The 26,016-nt window shown below is 33.0% G+C and overlaps 1 protein-coding gene across 1 annotated transcript in view; it reads right to left on the reverse strand.

Annotated features, from left to right (window-relative positions):
- The window catches only part of MYOM2 (myomesin 2), a 152,338-nt gene that overhangs the window by 8,111 nt on the left and 118,211 nt on the right, over positions 1-26,016 (reverse strand). The window contains exons 28-32 of the mRNA XM_003757920.2: positions 24,810-24,877; positions 22,532-22,645; positions 21,763-21,850; positions 21,154-21,192; positions 10,599-10,704 (exon numbers count right to left, since the gene is read on the reverse strand). Coding sequence (XP_003757968.1) covers positions 10,599-10,704; positions 21,154-21,192; positions 21,763-21,850; positions 22,532-22,645; positions 24,810-24,877 — 415 coding nt within the window. The remainder of the gene's footprint in view (positions 1-10,598; positions 10,705-21,153; positions 21,193-21,762; positions 21,851-22,531; positions 22,646-24,809; positions 24,878-26,016) is intronic.

Consider the following 26,016-nt stretch of genomic DNA (forward strand, 5'->3'; position numbering starts at 1 on the left):
TCTGCTTTGCCAATTGATCTCAAATTGGTAGAAGATGCTAGGATATATACGATATTACACATAGATCCACACAAAATAAATTTGTGATTTGATAAGGGAATTATTAATACTTGGAGACTTTGGCTTATCAAAAATTTAATGGCAATTTAGGACAGAAATGAGTTAATTTAAAAGGGTATATATGCTAAATTATCATTTGTTTCCTAAAGGATAAGTGCAATAAGTGTTTTATATCCCCTACCCCAGAATAGTGCAAGAGGCTTTCTATTTCTGACACTGATCATCTTGGACTTCCTTCGTTCCTACCACTTTTCCCAAACTAATGGTAGCTGGGACAATTGCAATTTCTGATTATATATAATAGATAGATATGTGTGGATATACATATGTATTCATACATGCATACATCTAAGCACATATACTGGCTATGTGTGGGTTTATGTATGTGTTCATATGTGTATATATACATATATGTATACATTCATTATAGATAAATGACGATAGAGTGATATAGCATAGTTAATTCAGCTTACAAAGCAGACACAGATATTTTGGTGAGGTAGGGATTTCTGTATTAGCTGTCCAAAATTCATAAGGGTCTCAGCTCTGCCTACACCAACTAACTAGATAGTGTGATGGAAATGATGTTCCATTCCCTTCTGTGCAATGCCTGGATATTGCTTTGGGAGTTGTAATGTGGTCCCTGCTCTGCTGGAGAAGGAGATGATTTCAATCATGCCTGGGGATTTGCATTCTATTCTACATACTGAGCCCAGTGACAGTATGAAATACAAAGATTGCCTAAGCCCCCTGTGTTCAAGGTAAGGCTGGTCAGAGTTTCATTTAAAAGAAGAACCAATTACTTTGGTCTGTTTTATTTCATTGCCTCACTCTGAGAGGTTCTCGCTCAGTAAGGTTCTCTTGCTTATCTCACTTTGAATAGATCATAGTCCCAGGGCCAATCTATATCCCCAAACATGCTCTGCTATCAATGTCTACAGATTTTTTTTTAAGTTCATACAGCTGTTCTTTTGTATGTATCTAATATTCTAGAGCTGCCTTAGTAGAGGATGGATAAGGATGGGGAAAAAACAGCTTTGAAATTTTAAGCTGAGGTACACAGAATCATAGGGGAAAAGTTAATAGAGTTTCTATTTTATCACTCATATCTAACATAGCTTTGTTTGAAAGGTGAAACTCATTTGACCCTCAAATTCACCTAACAAATGCTTTTGGAAGAGCTGATAAGTCAAGTCTTTGAAGCACTTGTGTTCAATTTAACATGTATCCTATCCCAATAGGATCTCTTTCACTCACAGAATTAATAAATTTTAAGTATTGAAAAATTATTTTTTCCTGTGCATTTGTGTTACTTATAAAGGAGAAAATGTTGTGAATAGATACATTCCTGATTTGTAATAAATGTATATGTGAGGTCACTTGATAAGACTAATGAAATAGCATTTATATAATGATAAAAATAATTTTCCTATTTATATAGTATTTCTAATTTTCAAAGCACTTTAGAAAATGCCCATTTGAAACTTATAACAACTCTGGAAGGTAGATGCTGTTATTATTCCCACCTTAGAGATGAAGAAACAGGCAGACAAAAGTTATGTGACTTGCTTAGGATTGCATAGCTGGTCCCAAAAGCCAAATATGAACTCAGATCTATTATGACATCTAATTACCTCAGAGATTCAGTCCAACTAATAAACTGACAAAAAAACTGAATTATTTACCATTAAAAGCTTTTTCTATGACAAATGCATCTCCAAACTATTTTTTGGCTGTCATTATTGCATGTAATGTAAGCTTGATTAGGTGAAAAGAATACTATTATAATGCTGATTGTCCACAGAAAAAGGTTCAGAGAATTAAGTTGACTTGCCCAATGTCACACAATTATGAATCCATTCTAATCTTATTCTTCTTTCCCACTGTACTAAAATACCTCTAAATATGTTCAATTTCTTTGATTCTTGCCTGTCAAGTTAGAAATATCATCTCTTGAAACCTGGGTGAAACTTACTATACTCAATCAAGTACACAAGTCCAAAAATATTCTTAGATGCAGAATGGAAATGTCTGGCCTAGCACATGCAGAATAGAAACAAATCTGGGAGTCCTCAAAAACTTACTCCAAGTCAAATATGATCTAAAAGAGTGGCTGTTTTAAGTGCATATGAAATACAAATAGTCACGTGATCCTGAAGAACTTGGAAAAGATCTTTTAGCTGATTTCAGAAATAGCCAAGCCTTTGCCAGAATAGTGTGTGTGATGTTTACTTCCATGTATTAAGAAGGATATAGAAAACTGGAGTGAGAACAAAGAAAAGTGATTTTAGGGAATAAAAAAAAAAAAACAGAATAACAGTTGTTTTCAGACAAGGTACCTCAGGGTACTGCTGTCTCAGAAGTCCTCAAAAATGTGACTGATTTTTTGTCATATCATTTACAGAATCTTATTATTGGAAGGGCTCTTGTAATGCTGGAGAAACTGAAGCAAGACAGAAATTAGAGGTTTTAACATTTTAATAGTGGAGAGCTTTGATTAGTTGATTGTGTGGGACTCTTGTCTCAAAGCACCCAGCATCTAGCAATTAATTCCAGAGACTTTTATAGGGTTTCAACTGTCAGGGAAACAAAGGGAAGGGGGAAGAAACATTTAGTAAGTCCTAATTTCAGGAAGAACCATAAATTCTGTTAAGTTGGTAATGAAGAAGGTGGTCAAGCAGAAGACAGGAAATCTGGGCCAGGAAAGATAGAGAATGCCATCTAGGTATTTGAGATGAGCCATCTGGAGTTTTATGATTCTCTGGTATGCTAGAGTAGCCAGAGCTCTGCAGGCCTAATTATCTCAATCTAATAACCAGGAAGGGTGATAGTGGTGGAAACATAGTATACTAACTCAGGGAAACTGACATATTATAATGCAGGGAAACTGAGGAATTACAATTCAGGGTAACTAAGGAAGGGAAACTAAGATATTTTATCCTCAAGAGGACATTTAGTAAAATTCATATATGAACAAGAATCTTAGCCTGGCTGCCATATATCCAAACATTAGACACAATTTCCACTCATTACTAAGAGTTTGGTAGTAAAAAAAAAAATAATAATAATCAGCCAGCCATTGCCTGAAGACATCAAAGGATGGAGAACTCACTACTTCTTGGAGTAGCCCATTCCACTTTAGAATTTCTAATTGTTAAGAAGTAAAGTTTTGTTTTGCTTTGTTTTTTTCTTGCCTGAAGTTTAATTTTTCTTCTTTGCAATTTTCACCCATGGATCTGAATTCTATGTTTTGGGATCAAGCAGAAGAACTCTAATCCGTCATGCCTTCAAGACAGCTATGATGCTCTCCACTATCTTCTCTTCTAGAAGCTAATAACCATCCCATTAACTTAAATCAGTCCTCATATGATGTCAGTCTGAAGTTCTTCAGCCAGAAACAAATATAGAACAGCAAAGTCAGAAAAACCTGAGTTTGAATCCTGCTCTTATTTTTACTATCTGTGTGAACTTTACAAGTCAAATCTCTCCGGTCATCAGTACTTTTGTCTATAAAATAAGAATTATAGACTAAATGGTCCCTTCCAACTTAAAAATCTATATTCTATAAGCCTATTAATATATTGATTGCCTTTCTATGATATTTGTTTAATAAATAATAAACAAAACAACATCCTTCTCAAGGTAACACCAAGAAGTACTATTTAAAATGTGATCCCACAATGGCAGAAGACTTTCTGGCAGGTCAGGGCCATTGGAGAAATCAACCATTAGAGGCCAAATGACTCATCAATTGCAGAGTAGTAATAACTGAGTCCTTCTCTCAGTGTCAAAACAACAGCATTTCAAATGGCAAAGAGCAAGGAAGTGAAGTCCCAAATGCAAGTTGCAGCCTTACTATTTTCCTTATAACCTGTCATCTTCTTACTTTTAAATTTTTCTTTATTTCTTAATGTATACTCTACTATCTGGCAACACTGACCTTAATATTTCTCTCTCATGACACAATGCACTCCATCTTTAGTTTACATGTCTTTTCAGGACATTGTATATTTTCATCCCAGTTAATTAAATTGCCAATTGATATGGTGAGTCTGATGCATACATCGCCAAAGTCAAAGCTACATTAGTTACAATCCCTATATTTGCTCATGCAAACAACTCTATTTTTCTTTTTCTTGTATGAGGTCTCAGCAAAACACTCATGCTCTTTTTAGCGACCAATTCTGTACTAAGCTCTGGATTGTCAATAACAGATGAGCAATTCTGAGGTTTAGCCATTTCTGGATGATATATTAATTTCACCTTTGAGCAAGACAACAAAATCCTTCTTTCAAAGGCACATTTTTTTTTGCTGAGTTTCCTCACTGTTCCCTTCTAACTCATTCAGAATAAGCTTCCAATACAAGTCTTAAAGTGGCATTTTCAACATTCCTTGACATATTACTTAGCATTTTAAACCAAAGAACAATTGTCCTTGCTTGCGTTAGCATTTCACAAAATTCTCATCATGCTCTATTGATTTAATGTCATGCATTAAGGAAAAACATTCTGGTGTCTGTGTAGTGCACTTTCAACCATTATATCTCACTAATATCCCGATTTTTTAAAGCAGTAGCCCCACAAGGAGAACTCTGTTTTGAGAGGATGGGGGTCTCACATTATTTGTTAATTTGTATTTGTTATACAAATAATTGTTAATTTTTTCTTTCATGAAACTAGTTTAACAGTTTAAATAAATAAGCAAAAAAAAAACAAAAACCCTAAAACACTAAATAACAAGGAAATACTTTAACATATAAACAAAGCTTAATGGATTGCCCCAGGTTTTGGTATCTTCAATTTCTTGAAATTATTTTATATTTACATATTTTATTATAATTTTTCAGACCTATCAAATAGAAAGCATATCTAAAACAACAACAAAAAAAAACCCCACAGAACACAAATATCTCAAACTTGTACCACTTACAGATTTATACTTCATATATGTCATTGTATATAATATGTACATATCGGTTTACATGTACATATTTAAATTATTCAAGGATTTGAAGATTTGAGAATATTCAAAATAAATTAATATAATTTAATATTTACCCCAAAATCACCAAATTTAAGCATGCAGTCTCTAAAGATAAATGTAAAAAAAAAAAAAAAAAAAAAAAAGCTAATCTAGAATATTTGAGATAAAACTTTTTAGATTCATACAATTAGCAGCTATAATGTTTTGAATTATTACTAACATGAAGGTCAACACTATGTAAAGGAAGTTTCACACACATGTGTATATATATACATATATATATATATATATATATATATAACTTTATAGATTTGCTTTTATTTAAATGCATACATTTTGAGTGCCTCATTATCAAAAGCTCTGTGAAAATGGAAACTATCTTCTTTTTCTCCTAAGAGCTTAGCATAGTTCCTGGCACCCAGAAGACAAGGAAATACAGCACTATGTTATAAACATAGACTACTATTACAGTATTTGCTCTTTAAACAGAATATATTGAATGTTTATTCAATCAAAAAAATTTAATTACCCACTCTGTATCTGGCACTGACTGTTATATGTGTGGGGAAACAAAGACAGAAATAGCAAGGTCTTTACTCTTGAAGAATTTACATTATACTGCGGGAAATGTTCCATTCTGGTCCATCACATTCCATTATTCAACAGGCAATATTTATATTTGTATGTGTGTGTGTGTATATATATACATACATACTTGGAGGGGTATGTATATATAAACATTTACTTTAAAGTAAATACAAGATAATTTCTGGAGTTAGACACTAATAGTTTGGATTAGGTAAAGAAAGTCCTCATATAGGATATGAACTCATTTTATGTGAATACATTACTTTGAATTTAAGACACCATTTGGCTGTATATACAATCCAATGCTTGTAAATCTTACATTTTTTTTGCAGGTTTCTGGAACAGTTTCTATATGCAGTTCTCTTATTTTCTCTCTCTGACTCTCTCTCTCTCCCACCCACCCCCCTTAAAAAATACTGATTCTTCCCTTTGAAAGAAAGAGGCCTTGTGGTTGAGCAAGATCATGTGCATAACTGAGTACCTTAGGATCTAGGATATCCTCCCAGGCTTCACTGAGTAACTGTATACTCACAAGTAACGTTATTTGCGCCTTCTCAGACCACATAGCAGATAGCACAGCCAACTTTAGTACTTCCAAGTCTTTCCTATAGCAATTGTTGTCTCTACCTCTCATTTCACATTTACTCTATATTATCTTGTATAGTTAATTAAATCTTCCCTCATATAAATTACTAAATAATAAGGTCAATAAGGAATGTGAACCCTATTTCATAACTCTTTTAATATTCAACAGTGACTAGTAAATCTTTTACACAGGAGCAATATCAAAATGTCTATAGATTGACCCTCTGAAGAAGTATACATCTTGTCCCCAATGAGGGAGATTTCTTGTTTTGGAATATGAATGGTGTGTATAAATAGCTGTGGGAAACTACTGCTAACTGATACCAAGGATTACTTTACTTTGTCAGTATAAAATTGTCATTGCAAAAGAACTGTGCTAAGAACTGGAATCTGAGACCTTCCAGCATTGCCCTGTGTTTAGTCTCCTCATCCCTACCACATATTGATGATAATCCCTACCATTTGTGGCCTCCATGGCAGTGAAAAGAGGGATAAAGGTGAAATACTTTACTACAAATGATTTTCATGTGCATAAATTTACTTGCTCAGTCCTGTAATGCTCTACCTTATACACTACAATTGCTGGCTTTCTTAGCTTTCCTCTATACCTGCCTTACTTATACTCAGTGTTGTATGACCCACATTATTCACCTTCTCTGCTGCAGAGGACTCTGTCATTCATTCTTTTATCTCCTTCCCTGAAAGGATAAACAATTATCATGTTATCTATCTAAACTCCAGTAGGCTCTGAAGCTCTACAAGTCTTTCCTTCGTCTGATTTTTTTATCCCTGTTTGCTTCAGTTTCCTCATCTGTAAAATTAGCTGGAGAAGGAAATGGCAAACAATTCCAGTATCCTTGCCAAGAAGACCCCAAGTGGGATCATAAAGAGTAAGACATTACTGAAAAAACGACTCACCAACAAATCATGAACTCCCTATACTTCATCCTATGTACCTTAAACACTTTTATTTTTAACAGTCCTTTCATTCCTTCTTTTTTTTCTTCTTTCTTTTCCAAAAGTATAAGATTTATGCTTCTGAATTTATTAAAGCTTAAAATTCTCTAGGACTTTTGGGACACCCTGTAAAAATTTTTTGTCTTGGTATTTAAAGCCTTTCACAACTTGTCTCTATTACATCTTTCTAGATTGATACACACTACTTCTCAAAACAATAACAACCAAAATTCTCACATATTTTAAATTCCAAATAAATTTAACAGTTTATTTTCACCTGATATCATCCTGAGATCTCCTGTCTCTGTACATTTATGAAGGCTTTCTTCCCTGGATGAAGCTTGCTTCTTCCACATCTCTACCTATTAAAACCCATTTCTTCCTTCAAGATCAATCTCCTCTGGTAAGTTTTCCCCGATTATCTCTAGCTAAATGGTTTACTCCTCTTCAATTTTTTTTCATGGAACCTTGGCTGAATCTCTTTCACTGTTTTCAAATCTACATTTTGCCATATTTTTGCCTATATTATATCCTCCCTTATTGTGAGCAGGAAGTATTTGTTGTTGATGATGATGATGTTACTGAAGTCCCAGACTTGTATATTCTAAGTACCAAAGAAAAGTTCTAAATTGAATTATTTGCCCTCATGAATTGGGTAAAATGTATATTTTTTCCTTAACAGGGTAAATTAGACACATGTGTTATTAGAAGTTTATTGACTTTTTCATTCCTTGCCATAAATAATAACTAATAATGTTATATTTGATTTAGTAAAGAATATATTTCTACCCAGCTGTTTTTTTTTTCCTTAACATTTTAAACCATCATTTCATGAATGTATATACAAGTTTTACAATGGAAAATGGCTTATGGATTCTGTGATATTAAATCATGTCTGAGAGTGAAGGTTTGCAATATATAGGCTAACCCTTCAGAAGAGCTTTATCCAGAGTGAATATAGTGATATTATAGTAAGCTTCCAATATATCATTTTATTTTTTGTAGTTTTCAAGTATACTGTTGCGTACACATGGGGGTTACAATACTGCTGAGTCACAGAAAAAGTAAGTTATTTCTCCATAAGCAATCCTGCATACTATGCTCATGTCACCACCCAAAATGACATAGATTGTGCAATAAGGAAATTATCATAACTATAATCCAAAGGATTCCCTTTAGTCTAATACAAAGATGGCAAGGATTTGGGGAAGCCATGGACTTAATATAACCTGATGAGGACATGATAGAAGCATGAAACTAATCTATGAATCAGTGGTACACAGAGCCTTGTTATTTGAAACATTTGGTAGCAATTTAGATTAAAGGAGGCCCAGTTGTTCATCCCCAAAATGGAATAGCAGACTACAACTTTGATAAAACATTCTTTGCCATGGGTTTCTGGATGACCATCAAGAGAAGAGAATCTTCTTTAGGCAGGTATAATTGTGTAATTTTGTTTGTTGTTTGTATTGGGGGTAGGGAGTGGTAGATATATTAGATAAACTTCCATAGACCCTTTTTGGTATTAATCAAGACTTGGCAAAATGGAAGACTAGAAATATGAAGCATATTTTTTAACCTTTATTTTGCTATTGTTAACAGACTCCTGATCTTTAAGAAGCACAACTTGTGATTGCCAAGTTTTTGGTAAAATTTATCTTCAGTACTTATAGAATTCTTATGTCCTTCCTTTCAACTGCAGTGCCTCCTCTATGTGCCCAATGTTAACTCTACCCTCTCCCCAGACCCACATGAAAAATATTCACACAAAATGTTAAATATTGGCTAAGAGTCTTCCCAGGAGTGTTGGCATTTTAACAAGAGACAAAGGTAATGTAGAATTACTTTAGGAATCAGCAGAATTGCCTGGAGAGAAATATTTGTTGGATCAAGGACCTTTCTGTAGTACCCCTGGACAAACTGCAAAATTTCAAGGGACCTCAGAGATAATCCAACTCAATACATATGTGACTAAAAATTTCCCCATACAATATCACCACAAAATAATTATTCAGTTTCTTTTTACAACTGTGAAGGTCAATTCATTATCTCCTGAGGTAATTTCTACTTTGGAATTAAGTTGTTACCAAGATTTTTCTTATATCAGTCCTTTTTCCATAAGGTAACTCTTTAAATACTTGAAAGTTGTCCTACATTATCATATTCCCTCTGAATATTCTGTTCTTCAGGCTAAATATGCCTAATTCTTTCAAATGCTTTGTACAGAATCCTTGTAGAAAACAAGATAGCATTATTTAAGTTTAAGCATTGCATTAAAGCTTAATGTGTGTGATATTGCTGCTGTATGAGTTGCTGCTACTTTCCTCTTCCCCCACCAGATACTAGCAGCTTTACTCACTAGAGATCAACAGGTCACCCATTGATTCTAGCTACTCATGATGCCAATCATGATTATGAGGACAGATAACAAGAATTAATACTGATAGGCCCATGTGGAGCAATGTACAATTACAGAATACCCCGACTGCATGCTGATCCTTGAGGTCAGAAAGAAAACAGAATCAATCTACATAGGATCTTGCTCCCAGGTACATCCCATTAATATTTAAAGAAGATGAAAACTTTTAATCAAAGGCAATCAACATCTGTTTTAAGCAACAATTCTAGGCCACATTTTGAAAACAACAATGAAAGAGTAAAAGGAACTGTGAGAATAACTGTAGAAAGTGAATGGCCTCCTATTATTTATTATTTAACTTTATGTAAAAAGTTAAGTGACAGACTTCTGAGGCTGAAAATCTCACATGAGTCATACTTAAATAAACAAAAATTATTAGTACCTATCAATGTGCTTACTTTCCCAATCATATAGAGTACAAAGCATCCATAACTTCTGATACTATGCCTTGCCCTTATAAATCCTTCTTAGAGAAACTGCCTAATGCATTGAAAGCCTCACTTGTAGGTCTTTTAACCTAAATAAAACAAAATTGGATTGTCCAACTTTTTATTCCTTTTCTCCTTACTCTATTAGTCTATCTTCATGAACTTCCTAGAGAATATCTTATGTTTCATTTCTTGCATATAAGTCATTGCTGGTAATGTGCTACAACTTAAAAGGAATTATCCAAATAATACCTTTCATAATAGTCATGTTGGCAAATATACAGCAATTGTCCTTCCATAAAGCAACTAATAAATGCTTGTTGGTCAAAAACATTAGAATATTTAGTTGTACATATATATAACTTCCCAATGAGGTCCTCTCCATTCAATTATATGAAGTATGAGGGCAGATAGAGGGCAAATGGCATATTATACAAGGATGACATCTGGAAGTCAAACTGAAAATTTCTCATTTTCAGTTCTGTGCAGCATTTCCTAATACCAATCCTTTCCCCCATAGGCTATATTGGGGCTACAGCCTATTGCTAATGTGAGATTTATGCACTCATTTACTTACTTGTGATACCAGTTCACTTTCATTTCCTCTGTAAAATATTTCATAAAACATTGCAGTCTTATCCCTTCTGGAGTACAGAGTATCTTTAATGGAGAAGCAGATGCGCCTGCAGAAAAGAACACATATTTAGACCTGGGGAAAAGAATATGTGCAGTGAAAACATTTGCATTAAGGCCAGCTTTTTCAACCATGACACTCTAAAATTCTCATTCACAAAACAAATGGGGATTGTTACATATTTTAAGGTTAATTCCAATGCAAATATGCATTCTTCTATCTTCAAACAAAATTCATTCATCCACTCATTCAACAAGTGTTTACCATGTAGCTAGAAGATACATGAATGCTTTGGAATGCAAAAAATGTAGTTGTGTGCTTTGAAGTTTCACAGAACTATACATTCAACAAATTGCAGAATTTCAAGGGCCCTCAGAGACATCTAGCTCAATACATTGTTGTTACATGTTCTTCATTCTCAAAGAGGACATGCTATCAGGGAGGGAATGCCATGATATACAAGTGAATAGGATTTAAATGAGAGAGGGCTGGGCAAGGTCACCTGCCTCATTTTCTCCTCCAAAGCCTGGGGCTCTGGTCCAGTGGCAATATATAGATAAAAGTGACTGGAAATGTCCTTAGAGAAATGGGAGACCATTTTTAAACTAAGGTCTTCACCAGGTCTCTGTTTGACTGAGCCATACCCATTCCGTGATTAAGGTTAGGTAGCAATTCAGACAAAGAATCTTTTCCTTCACCTAGTCCAAAAAAAAAAAAAAATCTAAATGAATGAATGGTGGATCTGGAAGGGAAAGATGCTTGGTTTCTGGCCAAAGCAGAAATGACTGCAATTAACATTTAATCTGAGTCAATCCGGACCTAAACAATGACCAAAGAGACGTGGCCTGGGACCTATTGGTGGATAATTGGAATCAGACTGATTTTGACACCTCAATACATAGGTTTTATACCACATGACTAAAGAACAGTAATCTAATCTCTATTTACATCTGGGAGGGCAAACCTTTACTCCCAAGGAGATACCTTCCACTTTGGAATTATTCAAGTAGTTAGCAAGATTATCCTTCTATCAATCACTTTTCCATAATATACTTGAAACCTATTCTATATTAGCACCCTCTCAGAATCTTCTGTTCTTCAGAGCAAATATGCTTAATTCCTTCAAATACTTTGTTCAGAATCCTTGTAGAAAATATAATTGTATTTATCTAAATTTAAGCATTATATTAAAGCATATTTTAGGAAACAGCTTCTAGTATAGGAGAAATATTTTCTGGTTTCCTCTCCCTCAACTAGATGTTAGTAGCTTCATCAAAATATTGCCTTGCATTTATTTTTATTTATATTTATACATATTACAAATATGTAAATTTATTTATATACTCATAAATATATGTTATTGAATCATTTTTCAGTCATGTCCAATTCTTTGTGACTTCATTTGGGAATTTCTTGACAAAGATACTGGAATAGTTGACATTTTCTTCTCCAGCTCTTTTTACAGATGAGGAACTGAGGAAAACACAGTTCAGTGACTTATTCAGGTTCATACAGCAAGTAAGTTTCTGAGACAAAATTTGAACTCAAGAAAATGAATTTTCTTCACTCAGGTCTGGTAGTCTATTCACTGCTCCACTTAAGCTTTCCCAATCATAGATATATACACATTATTTCCTCTAGTAAAATATAAATTCTTTTTAAGTATCATATAATTTTTATCTTTGCATTCCCATCACTTAGCACAGCACCTGTGACATAGCAGGTACTTAACAAATGCTTATTGATATTTTCAATGTTTCAAGGAAAAATAAAGTGGTTCAGAGGACTTGGATTTGAATTCTGCCCTTGTCTTACATGACTCTGCTTCGTACTATTTTTCTCTCTGATTAAACTTAACATTTTCAACATTCATCTCAACTTTTTCCTGCCTCTCTGTCTTGGCTTACAATGTCTCCTGTGCCTGGAACATACATGTGAAATATTTCCATTTTCCATGTTTCTTTCCTTCAACTCCAAGCTCAGATGTGATTTTCTGTGAAAAGTTTTCCCAAATGGAAAATTTACCCAATCTACTTCCTGTACTTCTCATAGCCCTTTGCCTACTCCTCTCCAATACTTGGGGTTAATAAAATATTTCATTTTAGTTCTTCATTTGCTTCTCCAAATAAGTGGAAATATCCTGAAGGACACAAATCATGATCCGCTTATAGTTGTATCTCCCAATACAGACTGGGAGTTGTTCTTCACTTATCACAAGCATTAAATAATTATTTTTACTTCAACTGGTTGAACTTGAGCTCAGATTTGATGAGCAAAGTTTAGACAGTCAAAGGAGAAGAAAATGGGATAATAAGCAATAACAATGATGCGATGAAAGGCAAGAAGGTGGGAATATGCATAGTATATTTGGAAGACAATGAGTTGCTTGATTTAATTCAAAAATAAGGTTCACTTAGGGAAGTAAGGAATGTAAAGGAAATAACAGAAAGGAAGAATATGTCCAGAAATCCTAGTTTAACTGTTTACTACATATGCGACTTGGGGGAAGCTTAGTCATATGGCTTTGCTAAGCCCTTTCTTCCTCATTTATAAAGTGAGGGAGAAAACATAAGTTTAAATTATCTCTCTCTAAATTCCCTTCCATGTCTAAATTCTATGATCATAGAAAGAATAAAAAGAATTTGGTAACTGAATCAATATAAGGGATGTACAAAGACTGAGAAAGAGGAGGGAGAATCAATGATTATTCCAAAATTATATTTCTATGTGAGTGGTGGATGTCACAATGTTTGTCTGTCACATTGATAGAATTAAGCAAGTTAGGAATAGGTGAGTTTTGGAAGGAAATGATGATTTTTTTTTTTTTTTTTTACTCTGAAACTAAAGAAATGTAAAGCTGACTAGTGGAGATTTAAAATGTGATGACAAAAGGTGAGAACTGGTAATCTTGACTTGGGTTATTATAACATCACAGAAACCAAGAAAAAGATAAGGTGATCAACAATATTAATGCCAAAGAAATTAAGGAGCATTAGGGTTGAGAAAAGTCTTTATATTTGACAAAAAAGATTACTAAGTTGGTTATCCTGGAGAAAGAGATTTCAAAAGGTGGTGATGATGAAGATTAGAAAGAAAATATAAGCAGCAGGTTTAAAAAAAAAAAACATACATTTTGGAAGCAAGTATAAACAGCAGTAGTTAAAGAAGAGAATATCAAAAATATTAATTTTTTTTCCTTCTCCAAGATGGAAAAACAAATGCAAAAACAGCAAAGAGGTAGAAATCAGTGCCAAGACAGCATAAAAAGTTCTAGTGAGGGAAAAGTATGGGATAAAATTCTTTTGGAAAGAATAGAATAGAAATACAATCCAGTGATCAAGTCAAGGAGTTAGTCTTTAAGAGAAGAAAATACATTCCCCACCCCCATTAGGGAAGATCAAAATATGATCACAAAATATGTATTAACAAATATGGGCTTGAGGAGAAAAGAGATTATCTGAAACATATGTAGGAGAAAATGAATTTAGGGGAGTGATATCAGAAAGGTGAGGGAGTCCAAGTAGGTGGGAAAAGTTTAGTGTTGGGGTGAGTGGAACTGATATATATCAGCTGAAGATTTGATAGAGCCTGTGAATGTCAGGCCATAGAAAGGGAAGGCTAAGTAGATTTAGAGAAGTGGAAGAGATGACAAAAATTGTAGGAAGCACATTCACAAATCCATTATGTAAATATTAATTGTTATTGCTGTTGCTCAGTCATTTCAGTTGTATCCAACTCTTCATGGCCTCATTTGGGGTTTTCTTAGTAAAAATTCTGGAGGGATTGATATTTCCTTCTCCAACTCATTTTCCAGATGAGGAAATAGAGGCAAACAGGGTTAAATGATTTTCCCAGGGACCCACAGTTAGTAGATGTCTATGACCAGATTTAAACTCAGGAAGAAGTCTTCCTGATTTTATGCCCAGCACTCTATCTATTGCATCACCTAAATGATTTTATTTAAATTATAAAATCAAACAAGTTTTTACAAATCAAGTTCTTAGTACAGAGATGGTTATGTACAGTGAACACAAGTCATTCCATTAAAAAAAATCATACCACTACAGAATGGAAGAGAGATGCTAAACTCTGATGTGAAAAAGATCTAAGCACTTTCATAAACAAATAAGCCCAATATGGCAAATGGAGCCAGAAGTGAACATTACATAGGAGTAACTAAAGAGACAGAGAACTAGGATTTTGAAGCATCAAAGTATAATAGAAAAATATAATAGCAAATAAATAAGCTTATACTTAAAATTTAGAAGTTAATTATGTTAAAAGCTAAGAGGGTGCTGTAATGATTTAGTAATTAAGGGACATTGTGACTTTTGTGAGAGCAATTTCAGAGTTTTTTCCCAACTGTATTTGGGGGCAAGAAGGAAAGAAGAACAAGGGGCAAAATAGGAACCTATTCCTTCCTATGTACTATTTAAATAGAGAAGAAAATACTTTCCTTGATCTGAAATTACAAGTGACAGAAAAATTAATGCCAGTGACATGAGTGGGTTAGGTCACAATGTAATGGAATTCCTCTATTAACCTATCTGAATAGAGTCATATATAAGGATCTCACTATAGTCTTAATTTGACATAGTATGTCCTTTTTAATCTCCCCAATCAAAAGACAATCTGGAATGTTCTTTTTTCCTATTTTCCCAATCCCTTCTCCCAAGAAGTGAATGGGCAATGGGAAATAAATGATCTAGAATAGCTAAAGTTTGCTTAGGTAACAGAGAATAAAATCTGTCCCACTCACCTACATTTAGCTGCGACTACTTAACAACACTTAAGACCAAATCACTTAATATCCTGTGGTTCTATTTCCATTTTTGCAAAATGAGAGAGTTGGGTTGGATAATCTCACAGTAGTTAATTATACTCATAGGATTTACAACTAGAAACTAATCCAACCCCCCTCATTCTTATATAGAAAGAAACTTGAATCCTTAGAAAGGATAAGATTTACAGTTATATATAGTAAGTAGCAGAATTGATATCTGAACCTAGCTCCACAGAAACCAAATCTAGGGATTTTTCCATCATACCTAATTCTAGCAGTGCATGATTCTGGAGTGTGACAAAGGATATTTCTTTATACATAGTAGATCTCAACAGACATTTCTTGAATTAATGAATGAAATCTATGAAAATATTAGCTTAAAAACTCTGAAAACCTGACCTATTATATTAAGGGAACATACCAAAAAATTAATCTTTAAAGAACATTTGATAGAAGTTTTGAGTACTTTTTTTCAGGATATAGATTTAAACAGTGCTAGTAAACTCTGTCCATTTCCCTCTGAAACAGAGGAAAAGAAAAGTAATACACATGAAACAGCAAAATCCATAAAAAAAACTTTCTAGAAAATCTCTCAACTCAATATATATGAATGTTGCCAAGTAGTTCCCCTAAGTGCTAATAATAATAAAGCTTCACATACTGAATTAAAATACACTCTATGGAAACATATGGGCTTCATTATAACTAGCAAATCAGTGGGTAATTAACTTCATCAACCACTGAGAAGACCATAGGATGCATTTCCTGAGTAATCAGATTATTAAGTGCCCAGTTTCAAAGAAACATCTTGACCATGGAAAACATTAACTAGTGAAGAGTATTTTTACTCTCGGACTTAATAATCATGCAGTTGATTGTGCAAATAAGTGATTGGAAAAAGTTTGGTAATTTGACATTTAGAGCTGATTGTACAAGACACAACCAAACATGCTGTTTTGTCTCTACAACACTCCCAAATAGGTATGGTTGAAATTCTCAGTGGATCAGTTTTTTTTTTTTAAAACTGAATTCTTATAGCTATTCCTAAGAATGTTTGATTCATCAGATAAGTACAGCCTTTTCCATTTAAATCAGACCACTTACTTATATGATATATATATACAGGCTTGATGAATTTAAATCAGACCACTTTTATGATAGCAGAATCACAAACTTTCAGTAAGGATGATTCTTTCAACATCCAGTTTTAAGATCACTTTTTTTTTTAAAGTCATGACTTTTTGTCCACCTAATTATCCCTTTTTTCAGTTGTGGAAGATTTCTTAGAATTGGCATGAAAAAGGTGAAAATTCTTTAGTTGGAAATAAGGTCTATGACAGAGAGTCATGGAATCAATCCAGAAATCAAGAGACCTACTAGTTCTGTTTACTTAATTATAGACAAATCATTTAAATTTGAGGCCTTAGTTTTCTCATTTATAAATTAAGAGGACTTAGATTAAGGTTAGATTCCTTAACCACATATATACATTCACCTCTAAACTTTATGATGCTAAATATAATGCATTACTTTGATTTTAAATATCTACTTTGCCCTGCAAATGATAATATTAAGTCAAAGTTTTGCTTCCTTCAGATAATGCTATACTTGCTTAAATACAACAAACATTTGGGGGCAATATAATATGGCAGATAGAAAGCTGTCTTCAAGGTCAGGACGACATATTGGTTGTGTGATTGCAGACAAGTTACTTAAGTTTTTGGTATTACAAGTACTCTGACTGTAAGATGCAGAGTAACTGTTGATCTGCTTTTCTAGAGATCTGTCTATAGCAATAAAATCACAGGTCTAATCTAACTCTTCCCTCCCCTAAAAAATACCAGTAAGGAAGCAGTATTTTCTGCTGAAAAGGGTACAGAGTAGACTGAACTATATTGGGTAAAGGTTAATTTCTAATGTGACTTTCTTTACATGTACATAGCACAGTTTTCTGACAGTTTCTGAGCTTTATGAATAGCTTAAGTTGATAAAAAGTATTCAAGGTAGCCAGAAAAAGATGGATAGATTGAGAAGTTAGACAAAATAGTGTTATTAATATTAATAGATTATGTTTAAATTATTCCAATACAATTCTAACATTTGAAATTTATAAATGAAGAGTGTTTCACTACAATATACAAATAATTATAGGATAATATGGCAGTTACAGAGTAATTGTAAATCTGGTTTCTGTGAACCAAGAAAAAGGGAATGTAAGGGAATGTCTCAGAAAATATTATCAAGAAAGCAGCTGTCACTGACCCAATGACATACAGTCATCACCTCATTAGCATCATCATTTTGTATTTATGCTTCAGACAGCTTTATGCACAGTCGAGTGCACAAGGTCTCTCCAAAGGGCACACAAAAGAGTACAAACATGAATAGACAAAGAAAACCACCTAAGTAACTAAACTTCTCAGACCTACATTGCTCTGCCAAGGATGCCTTCCTTGATCTTCCTCCTTCTAAAACAATCATCTGTATTGCTATTATCTAAAAAACAGTTAATAAATATCATCCCAAAGTCAAATTCTTTCTGCTTTACAAAATGACCAATGTGATATATTTCTATTTCATATCTCAATTTCTCTTTTTCATTGATTGTGGTGAAAATATTAAAGCATTAAAAAAAATTTGTATACTCTAAAGAAATAAAAGACATAGAAGTTTTATGTAAAACTTGGACTCGGAATGGTATACAGGAAAAATGCTGTATGCTTCTAACTATAAAAAAAACCAGACTTCAAATCAAGAAAATTGAAAATGAGAAAATGTTGCTGTGTTTTGGAAGCAATTAAAATGCTTACTTTAAAATAACTAAATGCTCTCTTGGAGTGATGTTACTGGATTTAATTTAATTCATCAAGCCTGTATTATATACTTATGATGTATCAGGCTCTAGGTATATCAGAGACAAAATCAAAATAGTCCTTATGCTCAAGGAGCCAACATTTTACTATAGAAGTATCTCCTGATACTCACTATACTCAAGTATAATATTTGATCAAATTGTCATTATTGGGTGATGCTAGATTATTGTTAATTAAAATATGTCAGCTCTTATACTAATATGAGTGATGTGAGTTTTGTAAATCAATATTTATGTAACTTACAACCTTCCAGTGAGGGTGGCATTAATCATCATTACACTTAGATATTTCAAGAGCGATCCAACCTCATTTATTCCCTGGCTAGCTTTAATGTGATAAGCTCCTTTAAAATATTAGAAAATCACTGATTAATGATGAAAAGAGTACTTCTTTGAAACTTGAATGGGATAAATTATGAGACATTATTTTACTTGAGAATTTTGTTTTTGTTTGTTTTAATGTGATTATCTCTCTTGGTATATGCAAAAGTTACCACAAAAGACCTCATGAAAATAACCACTATGATCTAAACCTAGTCTTTCTTGAGTAATTGAGAAAACTATTATTTGGGTATATAAAACCCTTTTAGATGTGAATTAGCTTTCTCAATGTAGTATCATTCAGACTATTGGAACAATAATATCTTTTAGCACTCTAGAATGGTCTTTTAGGAAATGGTACCCTAGTGGCCTACCAGAGTTAATGTACCTTTAAAGGGCTTAATTTACACTCAAAAGGAGGCCTCATTATTCTTGGGGCAGTGTCTGACCCATTAATTAAAAGCCTTCCTCCTCCCAATTCATAGTTTAGAGAAAGTCTCTTTCATTAGGAAATTTAGGGATAAAATTATAGCTACTCATTGCATACGGTTGTTATGAAGTCAAATAAGAAATGTATTTTAAATTAGGCAGAGGGACACACTTAAAGGTAACTCATCAATATCAAATCAAACAAGACTGGAGAAACAAATTCTTGCCAAAAGGTAACCAATGCTGTCATGGCAAATGTCCTAAACAAAGTCTAAATGGAACAAAAAGTTCCTTATAAATGGTGAAAACTTTAAGATAGTTTCATTTATGTATGATGCCCTACTGATTATACCAGGCATCAGAATACTGCAAGGTTGTTCAGTAATGTCTACAGCTTCCCAAAAGCCACTGGTTCTGAAAACCATGAAGGAAAAATTAATTCCAAAATATATATTGTCTACATGATGATGGGTTGACTAGACAGCTCGTTGAATTTTTTCACCAATAGTTAGAATATATCATAATAATCTTCTTTTAAAGTGCCTACCATTTGTCACCTTTAAAGTAAATGCCATTATTATTATCATTTTACAGGTGAAGAACCTGAAGCAAACCCAATAAATAAACAAAATCACATAGCATTTAAGGTGTCTGAAGCTGGATTTGAATTCAGGTCTTCCTGCCTCCAGGCCTAACTCTCTATCCTTTAAACCTAATACATATTCCTTGGACAAGCACTGAAAATATATGAGAAGCCATTCTAAGAACTTAATGGAAGAAAATGAGTAACCTGAATTGCTTTTGAGAAATTGCATAGTATTGTCAGTGATCTCAAGTTGTTTCCTGAAGCAAAAAGCCATTTTTTAAACACCATATTCTTGTGGTAATGCTCCATGGCCCCATATAATCTGACACTACAACCTCAGAAGAATCAAAAATATAGGTAAATTCAAGAATATATTTGATAATTTGCATGGAAGAAATGATGTAAATCCAAGAAATGTGTGCCTGGCAAAAGAAGCGGGTAAAGAATGAATGGCCTATAGACAGCTTGAGTGTTGAAGCCCTTGAATAACAGCTATCCTTGGAATATTAAAAGACCTAGAAAAAGGCCTACAGCATGGTGCATATCCCCAGACAAGGATGTATTGAAGGATATGTGAAGTCATAGATGGGTAATAATCTGCATTGATGAAAGCCAGTTCCCAAACCAAAAGATTATAGAGCTATAAAAGTTATCAAAATAAAAGGAGGATCCCAATGTGACACAAAAAGGACTTTTAAATCAGGAATCCTTGTTCTAATTCTACAAAGCTAAAATTACTTTGGGGGAAATAATTTCATCCATTTGGATCTCAATTCCTCATTTGTAAAATGGGAAGCAATGGGGAGGAGGAGTGAGATAGTCTCTAATTTTTCTTATTGTTCCAATGTTATATAATTTTAAGTATGAAGTACCAAATGATATATCATTCTAAAATTCATAACTAAGTGCCAGTACTTCCCAGTTTTTACTAAAGACTAAACAGAAAGTCTCATTTGTATAACTAATAAAATATGATATTAAGAAATTCCCTTAGCCATGCAAATTAGCACTCTCTACATTTTAATAAGCTTAAAGATTGACTCAGGACACCATAAATTCAAGTCACCTGCCCAATATAGTCTCATAGTGGTTTAAGTCACATTTAGGACTTAAATACATGTCTTTTTGACTTTGAAGACATTCTTCTCTCCTCTATACTATAGTGACTCTAATATATCATAGTTTCTCTTTCTCTGAAATGTTTTTTCTTGCAATTAACCACAAAACAAAAATCTGAAATAATCTTGAAGCAAACTGGATGAAGTGGTTAATCATGGAGGCTAAACCTAATTAGTAAAGTAAAAAAAAAAAAAGTAAAGTAAAAAAAAAGCCACTTAAAATAACAACTCTAAGTCAATTCAGTCCATAACACCAAGATTGAATTGAGTACTTCCAATAGGACATGGGCTGAATTTCATTAACTTTCCTCTTTGCCTCAAATGCCTATCTCAGGATATAATGACTCAAACACCAAAAACAGCCCCCAAATTAGAAAGCATCTACTTACCACAGACTCTACTCATTGCCAAGATCATATCATCATACACTAAAATGGAAAAGGGAAATGCTCCATTACAATGCAGAATTTTTTCAGAAAGCATGAGTTTTTTCATTTAATTAAACTGATACAGGAAATTATCCTGTTAGTTTGAAAAATGGCACATAAAATATCAGTATTTATCCATAAAAGGTCTATGAACTAATAAATCCTTTTTCTGTCTTGTGCCTCCTCAACTTTTAAACAAGGGATAAGAAAATTTCACTTCATATAAATTGAAGTTATATTTAATTGAATTAGTTCACCCCTATTTGGATCATGTTAATAATGACAATGGTGGAGGGAGTTCCAGATTAGTGTTTTCCAATAGCATTATACATAAGAACTAATTAACATAATATCTCCTTCCCCTAAAGCATCAAAACAGCTTTGAAGGTAACAAGCATATTTTTCCTTCTATCTTAATACATCTGACAGAAGAATGTTTCCTACCTAAAAACACAAATGAATTTACTTGAATGGTTTACAGACTAATTCTTGGGAAATAGATATAGTTTATGTGTGTCTGTGTGTGGGGGGTAATCTAGTCGAATAAAGAAAACATTTTAAAAAGATTACCTTTGCCAGCTATTTCAAGGATAGACACATCTTGACCTCTATCATCTTTCAGTGTTGCTTTGTATTCCCCTTGATCCTTCTTGGACAACTACAAATAAAGCATATTAAAGTTGTAGGAAATTAACTCTGAATATCTGAGTAGAAACTAGAGGATCACTTTTTGAGCAAGTATTTATCTACTGGCTAAAATGCCTAGACTAGATGACCTCCAAATTGCCTCATATTTCTAGAGTTCTATAATATTGTCAATTACAATTAAAAACATAGTGTTAAGGACCACGCCTAGGTGAAGAGGCAGATCAATTCTCGGAGAGCCTCCACAGCTATGGATCATAACATCTGAAGGAGTTGCAAAGAATCCTTTACTGCCACAGATATTGCTTGAAATAAATTGGAGGCAGAAGGAAGAAGAGGGAGGTCAGACAACACAACTGCCTCTCAGTGAGAGAGGTTAGAGAACAGCACCTGCCTCTCAGTCTCCTTGTATCATCATCATCCTTTCACATGAAGAGATCTATTCTACAGGTCTAAGTTAGACCTCCAGCAACCACTGGCAGGTGGCTCCCATATAGCAATAACATAGAACTCAGGTTATCTAATATTTTCTTATGAAATATATGTGAAATCCAAAGTCTTATGCAATTTAAAAAATAATGTAGCATTTATGAGTCATTATCTCTAGTATATACTTTTCTTTTTCATTCTACCCTGGTGAGGGGAGAAAGGGAAGTTGTGGGAGGGTGAACATAAGTTATTCAATCCACTATACCTTTGGTATAAGTAATTCACACAATCCCTTTTCCAGATCAGGTAAGGTTTCAGTTTCATAAAGAACATCATCCTTTAGCCACTTGAAAACGGTCTCCTTTTTTGTGTTTGCCACCTGTCCAATTGGAAGCATAAGTCACATTATTTTGGAGTACCTAAGACAATGTGCTTTTGATGTTGAATTACAAATTAGCATGTTACATCCAACTGGCTTTTATATAAGCTGTTGCTTTCCCTTTGTAAAAAAAAAAAAAAAAAAAGAAAATATAATCATTTAAAAATACAAAATAGATGGTATAATGCTTTTATATATGGCATTGTTGATTATTGCTGACTAATTTCATGGAATGATGGGATGAAAACTAAAAGATCTTTTGGCATGAAGTAGAGAGTGTTCAATTATCTCAGAAGCTTTGACTTAGAAGTTTCCCTCTCATTGCTATTAATCATAACAAAATTATATAGAGGTGAAAATAGTAACTCTTCTTCTCAAAGGAGAAGGATACTTAAAACTAAGTTTAATCCCAGTGAAATACTGTTAGGGTCTCCTAGGGCCCCTCCTTATAAAATATCATCAGTTTTCAGACAATTTATTCCTTATTCCCATTTCTCTGAGTTGCTTTTACTTTATCTAGTAAGGTTTTTTTTTTCTTGTCAATAAAACCTTTAGCACATAACAGATATTCAGTAAATAGCGAGTTGATACAATTTTTTTCGATCTTTTTTGTGAGTAACAGCAAAGCACTTTTTTTTGGTAATACATGCACTTTTTTTTTTACATATTTCCTTATGAATTATTTTGGGAGAGAAAAATCAGAACAAAAGGGAAAAACCATAGGAGAAAAAGAAAACAAAAGTCAACATAGCATGTGTTGATTTGCAGTCAATCTCCAGGGTTCTCTCTCTGGATGCAGATGGCATTTTATATCCAAAGTTTTTTGGAATTGCCTTCGATCACTGAACTGCTAAGAAGAACCAAGTCTGTCATACTTGATCCTCACAGAATCTTGCTGTTACTGTGTTTAATGTATTCCTGGTTCTCCTTGTTTTTCTCAGCATCAGTTCATGTAAATCTTTATAGGCCTTTCTAAAATCAGTTTGTTCATCTTTTTTTATAGAATAATAGTGTTACTGTACTTTCCCATACTACAACTTATTCAGCCATTCCCCAATTAATGAGCATCTACTCATTTTCCAGTTTTTTGTTACCATAAAAAGAACTGCTACAAATATTTTTGTTTTTAAACAATGAGCAGGATGATTTCAGAAAGGATTGGAGAGACTTACATGAACTGATGCTAAGTAGAACTGAAGTAAGTAGAACCAAGAGAACATCAAATACAGCAACAAGATTATGTAATGATCAACTCTGATGGGCTTAGCTCTTTTACACAATGAATATCTTAGTATACCTGGGACTCAGAAAGGCTAAGTAACATGGTCATTGTCACTCAGCTACTAAGTGCCAGGGATAGAATTTAAATCTACTTCATCCTGGCTCTGGATTCAGCAATCTATCCACCACAACACAAGAGTATTTTCTCATAGAAGAAATCTTTAACAAAGATACCTTAATATCTTCTCTATTTTTATGTCAAAGCTGTTTACATTAATTTAGAGATACTAAAATTTTACACTGCTGAGCTATATAGTTCTAAAAACAGATTTTTATTCAAACCAAAAACCTAATAATGCTTGCTGAATAGTCTTTGAAATTGATTCAATACACATAAATAAATATGTGACAATGATAATATAAAAGAGAGTGCATATCTCTTTTTGTTAGTAATGAAAACTTATTTTTATGATTGTGTTATTAACCAAAAAGTATTTTATTCTTAGCAAATATGCTTTTTCATTTCCTAATGGAAATCCTATATAAAGAATATAGTCAGGAACATGAAAATATGTTTAAAAAATTTTATGCCCATAGATTTCTTTCTGAATTCACCTGACAAAAAATTTTAAGTAAAATGTAATAAATGAACTTTTACAATGTTTTTTTAATCTTATTTTTACATTTCAAAATAATATATTTTCATTAGGAAACACTTTCAGTTTTAAATCAAGGTACTTATTAGTTGATAAGCATGAAGGATCTTAGAAGGCATAAATAAGTAAATAAATAAATGTGTAATAAAATACCTGTTGATATTTTGTTCAAAATCAAGTGACTCAAAGTATCGCTATTATAAGTAATTGATCAGCAAGTAATATTTTTCATGTAAGATATGTCTTAATGGGTCTTAAAATGAATTTAGCGCATATACATTTCCTACCTTACACTTAAGTCGAACTTCACATTCTTCTGTAACATCCCAATGCAGATACTCTGCAAAATGAGGACCTAAGGAAAAAATTTTTTAAAAATTTGAATTTATACCAAAGAATCAATGTCTATGCATTTATGTCAAGAGGAAAATTGCTGTGCATTTTGAAACCAAGATAATTATTTTTCAGGATAAGTTAACATATTTGCCTTAGTGCTGAGTTTCTTTTGGACTTTGTATTGCCAAGTAGAAAAGTTATGGTCTGATCTCTCATTCTTACTGACATTCAATATCTATTTCCCTTTAGAAAGAATAATCTTGAAATCACTTTATTGTATTGCCTAAGGCATATTTATGGCTGAATATTCAATAACTTAATGCATAAAACATCTAAAATGGTGAAATTAGCAGAGAAGAGATAAACAAGCTTTTAACCTACCACTGCTTCTCACACATCACATTTCAGTGGTAAAGAATTAGCAAATAAAAATAGTTTTTGTATTAATAAATTCTCTTTATACAAAATAATATGGAAAAGTGAATGATGGGCAAATACTAAAGCTTGGTATTACCATAATACATAAAACTATAGATTGAGAAGCTATGGAGGGTGTTTAGTGTTTTTGTTTAATTTTTTATATGTATATATAAAATGTTCTTAATAATATAGTGATTTGTTATAGGAAATTACCTTCAATGTTCCCTAAGTTGCTGAGATCCTCAATATGGAAATGAATAAGGTAAAACAGTCTTGTCCTCCCAAAAAATACGAACTAAGCCTGACTACTAGTAAACAGGTTTGATTTCCATGAGGTATGCTAAATGTAATGAATTCTACTTTCTAATACTGGAATATTACTTCTGTGCATGCAAAAGTGTTCTGGGTATCAAGTACAGAAATAATTTAAAGGAACAACTGGATTATATTTAATACTATATGAGATGATTCAGACCAGTTCTAATGATCTTGTGATGAAGAGAGCCATCTACATACACCCAGAGAGAAAACTATGGGAACTGAGTGTAGATCACAATATAGCATTTTCACCTTTGTTATTATTTGCTTACATTTTATTTTCTTTCTCATTTATTTTCCTTTTTGATTTTGTTTTTCTTGTACAGCAAAATAATTGTATAAATATGCATGCATATATTGGATTTAAGATATATGTTTACATTGTTTAACATATATTGGATTACTTACTATCTACTTGAA

This window comes from Sarcophilus harrisii, chromosome 2, assembly GCF_902635505.1.
Source record: "Sarcophilus harrisii chromosome 2, mSarHar1.11, whole genome shotgun sequence".
Lineage (NCBI taxonomy): Eukaryota > Metazoa > Chordata > Mammalia > Dasyuromorphia > Dasyuridae > Sarcophilus > Sarcophilus harrisii.